General features: G+C 36.3%; 1 protein-coding gene across 1 annotated transcript in view; it reads right to left on the bottom strand.

Moving 5' to 3' along the window:
* The window catches only part of CFAP47 (cilia and flagella associated protein 47), a 260858-nt gene that overhangs the window by 162306 nt on the left and 84627 nt on the right, over positions 1-13925 (bottom strand). The window contains 5 exon segments of the mRNA XM_030954886.1: positions 579-805; positions 1670-1772; positions 6637-6782; positions 7882-7949; positions 13572-13655. Coding sequence (XP_030810746.1) covers positions 579-805; positions 1670-1772; positions 6637-6782; positions 7882-7949; positions 13572-13655 — 628 coding nt within the window.

Genomic DNA, 13925 nt, shown 5'->3' with positions numbered 1-13925 from the left:
ACTGATTGTTTAATGGACTGCCTTGGGAGAACTTTTTGTTTCTAGTTGTTGAAATCTTAGGAAAATATGTATAGGTTGGAATGATGCATAAGAGGGGAGCTATATCTTGTTAGAAAAACTTGTGGCTTTTCAAAACTATTTTCCATTGATTGTAAGACAAAGAGAAGTCTCCTTCATTTATTCTCGAGGTTTATCGGTTTGGGAAAAAAAATCCATTTCTTACAAAAATATGCATAATGAAGGTTACTAACACAGATACCTTTTACATGGAATATGAAAGCTTTTTTAATCAACAGGTATTTTTCAGAAGTAAAGTAAATTGTTAATACTTTTCTCAACTGCAGTCAAGTTTTCTTAAAGAAAGGACATCATAATAGCATGGGGTGACAAAGTAGCTTCAGAATGAACATGTAAAACATTGCAGTGTCTGAGGGGGAATTGGGATCAGTAACTGTCAGATTACAGATGTGTGAAAAAAATATAACTTCACACTATTACCTGAAACATAAAAACAATTCAGTCCTACAAATCAAGGACAGCTAAATTTAATTGCAGCACCAGATCATTTTGCTTCTCACCTCTACTCCGGACAGCCCCAACAACGCCGTTGCAACTCGAACACTGCTGCTCTGCAGAGTCCCAGTCATCAATCTCCTCTCATACTCAACAGCTGACATCTGCTGCTGTGCAGCCAGAGCCAGGGCCCTCTCTCTTGGCTCATTGATCAATGGAATCTTCAGAGTCTCCTCCAGAGTCTGACCAAGTCCACATTTCAAATATAAAACTGGGTGTACTGTGCATTCATCTGTTAAAAAATCCCAAAGAAATGAAAGAGCAAAACAAAACCACACACCACATTTATCAGCTGGTGGAACTGCAGAGTATTAAAAATTTCTAATCTCCAAAGTTTAGTTCCATGCTATTAACCTAGTACATGCAATTTATTACCTGTAATACTTTATTTTTCAACATAATAGGGAAGTAAAAATTAGCAGACTGAAATGCAGTCCAAAATTTAGCTAACAGGGCTAAGAAATAGCTAATAACTTAGCTAATAAAAAAATCCCAGGCTTTAGTGTTGCTACCATTATGACAGTATTAAAAGTTCACCAAAGTCTTTCTGCTGCCTACACAACACAGCCATGCTTTCACCCCTCTAAAAGGAAGACCAGAAATTATTTCAAGTAGCAGTTGTCAATTGTTTCAAGTTTCAAGCCCTACACTGCTTCTGAAATAGGACTGACAGGAGTTTATCCCTCACTATTTAAAGACAAAAGCACTGGAATATCACATCATTGCACACAAAACTCGTGTTCTAAAGCTAGAAAAATTCTAGATAAACATGACTAGTCCTGGTTCATATGGCTAGCAACCTATATTTAGAAGAAAATAAGAAAAATTATGAAAAAGTATTTATGTAGACTGTGTTAAAAGCAATACAAGATGAAGATCACCAACAACCAGCTGATGCTCTGAAGAGAATGAACTGGAAAACATTACAAGAAATATCGCATATTCATTATAAGGTATTTTTTACACTTCATTATAAATAACTGCTTTTTTTTACCACATGTATTTAATAATTTTAAGAAAAATCCATAGAAATAAAAGAAGATTTAAAAAAAAATTATTTGCTGTATTTTACTCTTCTCCCTTCTATTCCCTGTACCTTCTGAGGTAGCACGCAAAACATTTGGACTATCCAAGGTAGGCAATTCTGAAGTCAGAGGTAAATCCCCTGATCCCTCAATCAGGTATACAAATTCTCCAATCTGAAACACAAGGACACACATCCACACACTTCAGAGTGCAACTCATGCAGAACAGAAGGCAAAGCATTACAACTAACAGCAAAGATATCCTAGTAACATCTAAGATCTCACCAGAGCAATAATTTACATATTCAGGAGAACTGAATATGTAAATGTAACAGTTCGTATGTAAATTTGAACTGTTTTTTAAACTATGCCTAAATATAAGAAAATTACTATTTCAAGTCACACTGTGATAATAAAGTAACTTTAATTGATAATATTAAATCTGAAAAGTCAAAAAATTTCAAAAAGCAGAATCCTTTCTAACTCCTCATATAATTTAACTGAATAAGGGTACCCTGACCCATAAATACAGCAAGAAAACGAATTCTAACTATCTACTACAGTTACATATAACTAAAAATGCTCATGAGCAACCTTCATTGCTCTTCACCATTTGGATTTTTTAATAAAAATGTTTACAATAGTTTTGAGCCAGAAACATTTCTCTAAAAAGAAAAAAAAATTAAAGTCAAGGCAGGTTAGCGTCATGTGCAAATTCTCCTTTAAAAAATAAAGTTAGTAAATCTTAATTATTTCATTAAAAAATGGAAAATTTACAGAGCTTGAAAGTAAATATAAACATGACCTAGAACAAAGACATTCATTTTTCAGAGAGGAAAGGATAACTTAACTAGCCAAGAAATAACAGTTTGAATTATAGATGGGATGAAAAAAATAAGGCATAAATGAAAGACAGAAAAGTATTTTTGAAGAAAAGAAAACTCACTGAAAGTACTCCAAATTAAAGTCCACAACCAGATTGGCCAAAACTAAAAAGATTTCTAAGCTAGGTACCACACACCTATCTGAACTAGGCAGGAGATTTAACATATATACTGCATATATTGCTTTGATAATTTCTTTGTGTTTACCACAATTTTTTTTTTCAGACAATTTTAGCTTCTCCTGATTGCAAGATGAAGAATTAAATGCCTCTGCAACAACTGATACAGTTTGCACATTCAGTCACTCTTTATTTCCATAAACCATATTCTGTAAACTCTGCCCTAAAAATACGTATTCTGTCTTTTATTCTTCATTCCAGATATGAAGGAAATAATTTATTTCTATAATTTAGTGCATCTACCAACCAGCACAATGTTTTCCTTTTAATACTGCTCAACAGCATAAGAAAACTCTGCTTTTTCCTTTGCCTTCATTTGTAGTTTCATCAGATATTTATGTTAAGGCTGAAAACACTGCAATTATATTTCTGACCCAGCAGAAGGAAAGCTATTCAACTTTGATGGTATTTTCTCCCCTTCTTGATTCAAGAGCTCACACAAATCTTCCTTGAGAAGGATTAAACAAACCTCCAGCAAAATTGGATTCTCACACACAAACAGCCACTCCTGGGAACCAATTTAAACAGGAATTATTCCTGTTTGACACAGTGATTTGGCTCCATAAGGGCCCTTAACAAGCTCACAGCACACACAACTGATTTTAGGAAGGTGCTGGTGGCTGGGATGCCATTCTGCTGCTTTTCCTGTCCTTGCTGAAATCAATATGCTTATAGCAAGAAACAAAATTCCCCAATTTTCTCTTTGCTTTGAAGAATTCTGGGGTTTTGATCTCCACAGAATGCAAATCCTATTTTCTTTCCACTGAGCTTTTTTCCTGATGCTTTGGACCAGAATGGGTATTTCACTGAACTTGGAGAGTTTAGCTTGTACGTCCATGGTTCTAATGATTTATATTTCCATTTTTCATCAGCTGCAAACAGGACAGCATCAGCGTTGAGCAGGGTTTACTGTTAATGAAAACAGCTAATGAAAGAGCTGTTGAAATTTCTATCCAATCCCATTGCTATCTGATGTTTCAAAAGAATGTAGGGCTACTAGGAGTTTGTAGTTGCCTGTGCAAGCCAGTAAGAGAAACAGATAGCAAAGTGTTCTTTCAATAAACAATTTACTTCTATACTAGACACTTAGCTGTAAAAGCCTGGACTAACACTCTTAAACTATGATTTAATAAATTATTATCATCAAAAATTCCACACTGTTCACATTTAAATTACCTCCTGGAAACAAAGATATATTTTTTAAGAGCAACAGGGCTATGTTTAACAATATTTAATATCAACTATGAAAAGATCTAGGCTAAAAAACTGAAAAATTTCTGTTTCAATTTTTATTAAAGAACAATGAAATCCTGAAATAAATTCTTGAGAAATGTGCTAAATGGCTTGTGCTGCCATTTCAAACCTTAGGAAAGTTAACATAAATATATTATTGCAAAATAAGGAACATCCTTGAGTCCAGAAGCCTTGAATCAGTGTATCCTCTTGCTGTTATTACAGATATATAGCTGCTGCAGTGATGGATAGGATTCCCAGTCAGATTCAAGTATAGTGATTTAAATCTCAATACTTCATTGATTGTAATGAAGGAGCAGACCTACTCTGATACCTGTTTTGGTCTATTTGTCAAAAAGGATAGGAAAGGTAGGCAGGAAAAAATCACAGCAATGCTAAATTAAATTATTTATTAGATTTTATATATAGCACAAGTCCATATTTGAATGATATGACTCCTCATTGTGTAAAGTCATTTGATCAGCATACAACATGCTGGCTGCACTATGTCAGTTAGATAATGGTGCGACTGAAATATTGCAGCCATATACAAAATAATTAAGAAAGCCAAATTTTTCCTGTGCCATTACTATACAGCCCTAAAATCATGCTAGCTATCTTGCAGTTTCATCTTTCCCAAGGAGATTTAATACAATTCCTCAGAAATGATGCAATTAAGTAGATGGAGCTAATTTTTCTAACCTGAGGTTCTGCATATCAAAAATTTTGCATTTTGAGGAGCCTTTAAATGCATCACACCTACTCAGCTAAGCTGGAAGGACCAGGTGATCCAGAAAGTTACCACACAGGATTTAACAGCAGCTTCTCTGAGGCATTAATGCTTCCTGCTGTGAAAAGGTCAACTAAACCTTTGTTAAGAACAGTGACTAGTAGCTAGGTGTCTAAATTTACTTTTACATCACCTCTGGAGGCAACACTGGGGCTGTCAGAAATGTACTTTTCCCTTTCCACCTGAAATATGACCATCCTACAGCTCTGCCCACGTCTCTTAGATTAACACTCTTTCCTTAACATGTCTAAATTCCCCTTCTCTTCACTATATTATTCAGCTTTCAGGTTCTATTCCTTGTGTAGCATGAGCCTACTCTTCTCAGCCAGGGTGTGACCTTCTGCTTCTAATAAAGATGCAACAGGTAAATTGTCAGTAGCTAAGATTTAAAGGATGTTAAATAATGACAGGTAAAAGGAGATTCCTCTCAGATTTACTCCCAGAGTGCAGTAGGCCAGGTTTTTCCCTGTCTAGAGACTGCATCTAGATATTTCATTGAATTAAACTGATGGACCTAAAATTCCTCTATGAATGTACAGCTGTTGATGTGTATTTCTTCCCTAACAATTTCTCTCTTTGAATGATGCTGAGCACTGGATTGATTTTCCACTGAACCATCCACAAAGATTGCTAACCTCTGGCATGGGGACTCTTTGTGGATGATTCCTTGCTGTCAATAAGGTGTGAGCTCACTATTTCAGCGTGAATTCAACAGAAATCTCTCTTCTATCTCAGCTAGTTTTCAAGAAAATCAGGATAACTGTACACTCTTTAAGATGCCCAGTCATATAGTTTGTTTTCTTTAAAAATAGCCAGTATTTTCAAACACTGGACAGAGTCAGAAAGACAGACTTGGGCATCATTGTATCAGTCTTATTTTCCTTTATGAACAAGATAAAAAAATCAAGCTGGCCATGTGACATAGCCAAAGTCATGTTTAAGCAATAAAAAATCCCATCAAACACACAAACACCAGACACTAGCAGAAGTTCCATGTCTGTTGAAGGTAAAAATATGGAAGCTGAAAATGTGCAGAAGGAAAAGTAATTTGGTTTTAGATGCCTTGTTACAAATCATCAAAACGTGGCAGAGAGAAAAGCAGAGGCTCATAATTGGACAGAGGGGAAGCTGAAACACAGAGGCATTGTCAGGAAAGTAAGAAGCAGAATCCAAGCCTTGAGATCACACATAAAAGAAGATTATAGAAACAACAGGGTTGTGAAAAACATTGACAGCCAGAGACAAAACACAGCAGACAGGTTAAAGAGGTGAAAAGATGGACTAGAGACACAGAAATAAGATTGTGACCACTGAGATAAAGGATTACAGGAACATCAAAAAGCTGGATTGCAAGGTTTGAAATTCTGAAATATGATCAAAATCAAATTTGGTGATTTGATTGAATTTTGATTAAGTATATAGGGCAAAATCTTGGCTACATGAGTCAAGAGAGACTGAAAGGTTGTTGGAGTCAGTATTCATGTACAGTCTTTTCTGAATGAAACTCTGATTGAGAAAAAAATTTTAAAAGAGACAGCAAGGAAAATTATTATTCTACTTTGACAGCATACCCTAAATACAGGGATGAATACATGGAGAAGTACAGAACAGTAAAGTCTTTATCCATTCCCTGCCTGTGCATTGTTCTTGCACCCACGTCAAGACAAATTATTTAAATTTCTTTTCTTTTCTTTTCTCAGATGCCTAGAAAAAGCCACCAAAATAACATTCCCTGCAGTATTACTTTTTTATTACTTAGTGGTTTTAAATGAAAAGTTGCCTGTAGCATTTCATATAATTCTGTGTAAAAGGACAATAAACTGTTGCCCTTGATCAGGACCCTCAAGTCTCTTTTCACAGCACTGCTCTCATTTACCCTATTCATGCACAATTGGCAAAAGTCCTGATTCTTACCTGACATGATAAACACAGAACACACACTTTATTCTTACCTTTTCATTAATCAGAATGAGAGTGCAGTAACGCTTTTCCTGATAAAAGGGAAGGAAGTGAATATCTAAGGCTGCAGAATCTTTCCCTTTCAAGAACAGGTTTTCCATTGGACTGAAGAACTCATGCAGGAGGCCAGACTGATCAGCTGTTAAAATAAATTTAAGTGGATGTTTAGATACAACAGCACAGGCTGTAAAATAGACTAGCTGCATGAGTTTAAAAAAAAAGATACTGTATACAGCCTCCTGTAGCAATCAGTGTTTAAGGCACACTTGTAATCAATAATCACTATTTACAGTTACAGTTGTGTAGATGTGCTGCAATATTGCATGCTGTATTATTTAAATACATTTTGCTAATCACCTGTGTTCCTATTCTGTGCACTGAAACAAAACACAGGAAAATAGACAGTTCTCACCATTACAAATTCCTTAAGGAGGTACAGCCTCTAAAAAAAAGTCTACTCTCATCAAAAGGAAAAAGTATAAATTACTGCTATTTGAACAAAGAATCTCACTCTCAGAGCAGCAACTATGTCTGACATCTTCTAGAATAGGCAAAACCCAAATACTGGCAACACTGGCTTTCTTTCACTGCTTTTCACAAAAGCATTAGGCTGGGACAGAATCCTAGGGTTGAACCTGTCAGGCTCTGACTTTCTCACTGTGTGTTTTTCATCTGCTAAGCACATTGTGACACTGACCCTCAAGCTTTCCTGGCCGGCTTTCTAGGCAGGACAGCAGACCTGAGAATATAAGTGAAAGTGAAAACAACAGAAACGAGTGAGATCACATAAGAAAATTATGCCAAACTCTGGCCAAATAGATAGAACAGGGATGGGACACCCACAGCTTCTCTGAGTAACCTGCCCCAGGGCCTCACCATCCTCACAGTAAGAATTTCTTCCTCATATCTAATCTAAACCTGCTTTCCTTCAATTTAAAGACATCACCTCATGTTCTGTTCCTACATTCCCTTGTAAAAAGTCTCTCTCCAGCTCTCTTGTAACTTCTCCAGGTACTGGAAAGCCACAATAAGACCACCCTGGAACCTTCTCTTCTCCAGGCTGAATTTTTGATGTGATGCACAATTTGACGCCAACATTTTATGAAAACTAAAAATAATATTTACTGAGCATATCCATATACAATATATATTGAACATACTTAGATGTCAAAATCTTGCTTCAGTAGATAATCTAATTTTTACTGCAGAAATACATGAGGTATTGCATAGGTACTTACAGAAAGTCTCTTTCTTTGAATCTTCAGGCAGTACACTATTTTTTGAATTTAATATGCTACTTTCAAAACTAAAAGAAAAAAAAATTAAAACAATATTGTAAAGCTGGACATTTTTATTACCAGTAGGTAGCTTAGTTCCCCTTTTTATGAATAAACACCAGAAAAGCAACAAAAAAAACCCCCACCAAAACAGACCACTACATTTTGGAACCATTTTCCAACCAATAATATTAAAAATCACCCTATCCACTTGAAGTGGCTATAGGAATGATCTATATTAAATAACATTGCAGTTAATAATTCAAAAGAAACCTAATGTAATCAAGGCTTTGTCTAAGAAAGGAGAAAGGAACAAATCTTAACCTAATTACCTGAACTCTGCTCATTACAATATTGCTTTTCAAGTATATTTGAAAAGAACAAATATACTCAAAAAAAAACCCAAACCAAAACAGCTTCATACAAAATCTCCTTTGAACTTCCACCCTCCCAAAGCAAACTGTGTTCCTGACCATCACATTCTCTTAAAGTGACTTTATGTAGTTTTCTATTCTTCTTCACAAGTAATTCCCACCATTGTTGACAGGTGTTAAGATTGTGCAGTTACACTTATGGAAGAAGAATTCTGCTTAATTTACAATACACACAGAGGTCAAAGATGCTGAAAACAATACTGCAATGTATCAAAAAATACTGTGAGTTTCAGCTCAAAATTCTGATTTTAAATTATCCATACACAAAAGTTATTCCCCCCAGCAGTAAAATTTGATGAACCAGCATACAGCAAACCATTACTAAATACAATGTTTGATGTTGGGTCTCTCTTAAAATAAATAGTTAATCTTGCTGGGCTAGGAAAAAATCACAACCTTAAACAAATGGATGTACAAAACTCTCAGAATTTGTTACCCTGGAGATTTGTTTTAATATCTCTACTTAAAGACAATTTTTCAGAAAGGAAAATGATCTCTGAGTATATGCATAACATACTATTTATACTGTACTTCACAGATAAGTATCTCACATTAAAAAATTACTAATTTTATATAAAACATCGTTTCTCTCAAAGCTTTATCTTTGAATGAGAATGTTAAGTCATGCTTGCAAAAAACAGAGACTACAGCAGAAGAATCACTGTAAAAGTAACAAATAGCTCAACAGCTGTATGAAAAAATAATAATACTAAACAAAATACATTACATCTTTTCACTGGTGAGAATTATACATTGAATAAGTCCTACTTTCAAATCTGAACAACTGAGAAACTCATTAGACTGATTTAACATGGTATTGAACTTCTCTCAGTATCAATTTTTTTCTTACTTCAGTGAACAAAGCACTTCCAGGTAAGTGATGGGAAAAGAAAACAAACCTGTGTTGTGGAAGACATGAACATTGTGTCTCATTCTTCCATAACAAAAAGAAATAGCATCTTGCTCAATAATAAAACTGAAAGGAATAAAGTTCAGAAGGTATAAGAAGCTTGGTTATGTTCAAAGTCTGGTTCAATACATCCTCTTTCAATACACAGGGAAATAAGGAAAAGGATTAGGGAGAAGAGCTTAAAGCTGCCATAAAATAAGTCTACACAGCCTGTTCACAGCACCTGAGTCAGGCAAATCCCTGGGATCAGCAGAGAATGTGGAATGAACGGCTCAAAAGCAGCCCTGTGGAGGAGGATTTGGGCATATTGGCAAATGAAAGATTACAGATGAGCTGGTGATGTCCACTCCCAGCCCAGGGAGCCAAAGGTGTCCTGGGCTGCATCCAGAGCCCCAAGGGCAGCAGGGCAGGGAGGGGACTCTGCCCCTCTGCCCTGCTCTGGTGACACCCCACGTGCAGAGCTGCCTCCAGCTCTGGGTCCCCAGCACAAGAAAGACAGAAGCTCCCACAGGAGGGACACAGAAGCGATCAGAGGGCTGGAGCACTGCTCCCACGAAGATATCCTGGAGGAGATAAGGCTCAGGAAGACCTCTCTGTGGTCTTTCAATATTTAAGGCTAGGGAAGAGAGAGCTGGGGACTGAGGGGGAAACAAGAGCAGCTCATAAGAAAGAGAGAGAGATCAAGCAGCTTCTCCAACTGCCCCTCATTTGGTTTGGGGATTTTTGCTGACAGAGTAAGATAATTTTACTGTTCATTAAATGAACAAGAAGTTTAAGACTATGATACAGGTGAGGATGGGTTAATGAGGGCACCTGTCAGTTGCCTGGTTGAGGTGTGAATACTTCCAATTCATTCTTGCTGTGGTCATTCTAACCAGTTCAGATTAAAATCACTGCCTGGATAGGAAGGGAGCTTGAAGATCTTCTAATTCCAACCTACTTCCATACTTTTGCACCATTAAGAGTCTAGTATCTGTTATCTGAGTTGTCAGATACCAGTTCCAAGATAACATCGTACTGGGCTTGCCATGTTATCAGTGTGCCAAAAACCCAGATCAAAAGGAGAATCATCTCTGCAGTCAACACAGAGAGTGTGCATACATCATGATGGCATATGAGCTATCCATTGGTCATGGTGTGCCTTTACTCTTCATGGCAGGCTCCAAACAAGCCAATAACTCTGTTTTCCATCCAACAAATGCTCAGGGAAGAAAAAAAAAAAACAAACAAACACAAAAAAAAACACACACACAAAAAAAGGACTTTCTTATATGTATTTGAAGAAGAATTCACTAGCTTATAGCTCCAGATTCTATATATTATCAAGGACATAAAAAAAATAGTGCCAGACACCATAAGGAAATCTTAAATTCACAGAGCAGCATCTTAATCAATGAACTTTAGGATGTTTAGCAAGCAAAGATCTTATTAGAGAGAAGGGATACAAGAAACTGCTTAGAAATGCATTGAAAATACTGAAACATTTGAATACAAAATTCACATCTAAGATAGTCACCAGTTTCCACACTGTAGAACAGTTTGTGATCTCAGAATAAAGGGTAGGATAGAAACTAAAACAAGAGCTGCCCAAAAGAGGTACTAGGCTTAGAGTAGCTGGATTTCTTTGATATCAAATATTACCCTGAATTTTAATGACTTCTGAAAACATATTTGTAATCTGTATTTTCTGAAACAACAGGTATTAATGCTGTACCTCAAATTACAAAGAGATGCCATTTTTAGATCCTATTTTTTTCTTTATTCTTCCAGTAAGTAAATACAGGTATTCTGCATAACATAATTCTCTCCTTGGCACATGAAACAGCTTAGAATCACAACAGAAAGTGTAAGAATAAAATTTGGAAAATTGAAATTGTTTGGAATTCCTTACATTATCTCCAGTTTTAAAAAAAGGAGTAATTAATTTAACAGTAAGAAGATATACACAATGCAGAGCTTGATTGAGCTTGATTTGAAATTCATTCATTAATTTCTTTTCTTTTTTTGGTTTAGAATACATTTTTTAATGTCAAAATATTTATCAAAATTCACGGCATGTTTTGCAAATCAATCTGTGCTTTTGCACAGATCCAGATCCAGCCTTATGGACACTACTCCATATGACAATCTGCTTAGTCACGGTCTTAGAATAGGAATATTAGTGAAACACTGGTCTATCTTTACCACTCTCTAGTTTTACAGCAGGAAACCTGTGAAGGCAAAGTTAGCTATTAAATTTAACCTTGAAGTTTTACAGTCATTTGATACTTTTTTTCCTAATGGATATAATTTTAAAATACCAACATGCTTGAAAGCTATGAGTGGTTTTATATTACACAGAATTTCTGGGCCATGTGGTGTGCCTCTCTCCACCTGGTTTTCCTTCTCCCACAGGGAGCAGACCATGCTGGCACACAGATGCAGACCAAAGATAATAATTGAAGTGTCAAGGGCTTGGAAAAGCACAGAGAACTGCATAACTTGAAAAAGTCTTGTCCCAGTATACTTAAAACTATGTCAAGTGGATTAAAAAAAAAAAAAGAAAGCACTGTGTTTCTCACTAAACACCATCCAGTTCTGCATGAATAAAGAAGTTTTGCCTGCAGTACTGAAGGACTTGGGCTACTGTTAGAGTTTTGGGCTTAGTGCTGTGTCCCAGCAAGGACATAGCAATTCCTCGGGCTCCAGCTCCACACAGGGATTGTTCTGACACACTGTGACAGACCCACACCACCATGACAGAAGGGTTGGTCTCCTCTCCAGCCTGAATGACCCCACTTTGGGTGCCTGTGACACTGTCAGAGGGGAAAGCTGGGAGGTAAAAGGGTCACCTGCCAGGCAAAGCTCCCTACAGGGAGGTTTAAAGTGGATGTGACAAATCTGGAGGCACAGGATGAAGATGCAGGAGGAGCTCTGAGCCCAGCTGGTTGTGCTGGGATGATGAAGTTGTCGTGCGCATGTCTTGGTCCTGCCATCAATTGTGTCACAGACACAAATACCCAAAGGGCAAGCACTGACTCCATGGCAGTTTTACACTGACAGAGCACTTAGAGAAATTTGCCTTAATTTGTACATGGCATTTTCTGGATTTACCAAAAGAATAAAAAAGATTGAGGGCAAAATCTCCTTACTGATAAGTCATGAAATGTACACACACTACTTTTTTAACATAAATTACAGAAGTTTGTTCCATTCAAGAAAAAGATCTTCTGAAAGGAGGCATTTAAATGGCTTCAGTTATTATAGATGACAGAAACATCTAAACATAGAGCAAATCAGTACTGGAAATTTCTAAAGACCTAAGATGCCCTGAAATCAGTTTCTGTAAGAATGAGATCTGCATGTGTGGTGAAAATTACACTATTTAGACTGGTTGTCCGGGGATAAATTAAGCTGAAATATGCAAGATAATTAAAAAATCCTTTTCTATATCAACAATTATTATACACTTTTTTGATTTAGTAGAAAGTGTAGCATAAATTACCCTTTAGAAAACTATTTCCACTTATATTATGTATATATTTTTTCCTTAACAATAAATGCTCATTATATTTCTGCTTTTAAATTTTGTCTTCTTTTTTTGTAATTTTTTTAGAAGAAATTTGAGAAAAAGTCTGCATTTCATGACATGACTGTGGAACATCCCTATAATTACAATTCAACCTACAGTATTGATGAGGTAATAGTGTATATTTCCCAATAATCCTTGAATAAGTGTTTCAGGATTTTGAATGTTTACATGAGCTTTAAAAATGGCACCCAGCTATGGAAAATATTTTAAATTATTAAATAAAGGATTATCGAATTACTGAAGAATATATTTTTTAAAATCTGTTTATAATTTTTTTGCAGGACTCTCCTGGTTTCAGTTGGGTAGAATTTATTCTTTTTTTTCTTAGTAGCTGGCACAGTGCTCTATTTTAGAATGGGATGAGAATAATGTTGATAACACTCTGATATTTTAGTTGCTGCTAAGCAGTGCTTACTCTTAAGTCAAGGAATTTCCAGCTTCCCATGCTCTGCCAGGGAGCAGAGTCACAAGAACCTGAGAGGGAGCATGGCCAGGGTGGCTGAGCTGGAGTGGCCAAAGGGACATCAGAGAACATCAGACTCAGCATGAAACCCAGGCAGAGCTGGACAGGGGGGCCCCCGCTGATCAGGGACTGCTTGGTCATCTCCTGTGACATTTCCATGTCCTAAACTGTAATTCTTTACAACAGGCAGCACACAGCATGTACAAACAGGTAATATTAATAGAAATGGATGATCCAATATACTGTAGTTAGCAATTGTTATCTGGAACTTACCTAAACTTTTGCTCTTGCTTTACTTGCCTGACTTGATACACTTTCTCTGGGTGGAGTAAATGTGTGGATTCCAGCAAGAGTACCCTGGAGTATGAGAAGCACACATAATGACTGCATTTTTAACTTGCAGAATGACAATGAAACCCAATTTATTCTAACTTTTAAATCAGGCTCAGTAAAGAAGCTTATTCTTTTCGATTAAAGAAACTTTAAAAGTACTTGTTGTGGTTTAACCCCAGTTTTTCTGTAAAAGATCTTCTCCCTTGATATCAAACTAGCATTTCCCAGTGTTATTTGCAAGTAAATAATACACCCTCTGATGAAATACTAGATTGTTCTAAACACTGTAAGCCT

This window comes from Camarhynchus parvulus, chromosome 1 (assembly GCF_901933205.1).
Source record: "Camarhynchus parvulus chromosome 1, STF_HiC, whole genome shotgun sequence".
NCBI lineage: Eukaryota > Metazoa > Chordata > Aves > Passeriformes > Thraupidae > Camarhynchus > Camarhynchus parvulus.
Note: the sequence above shows the minus strand (reverse complement) of the source record. Positions and strands in the feature narration are given on the sequence as shown.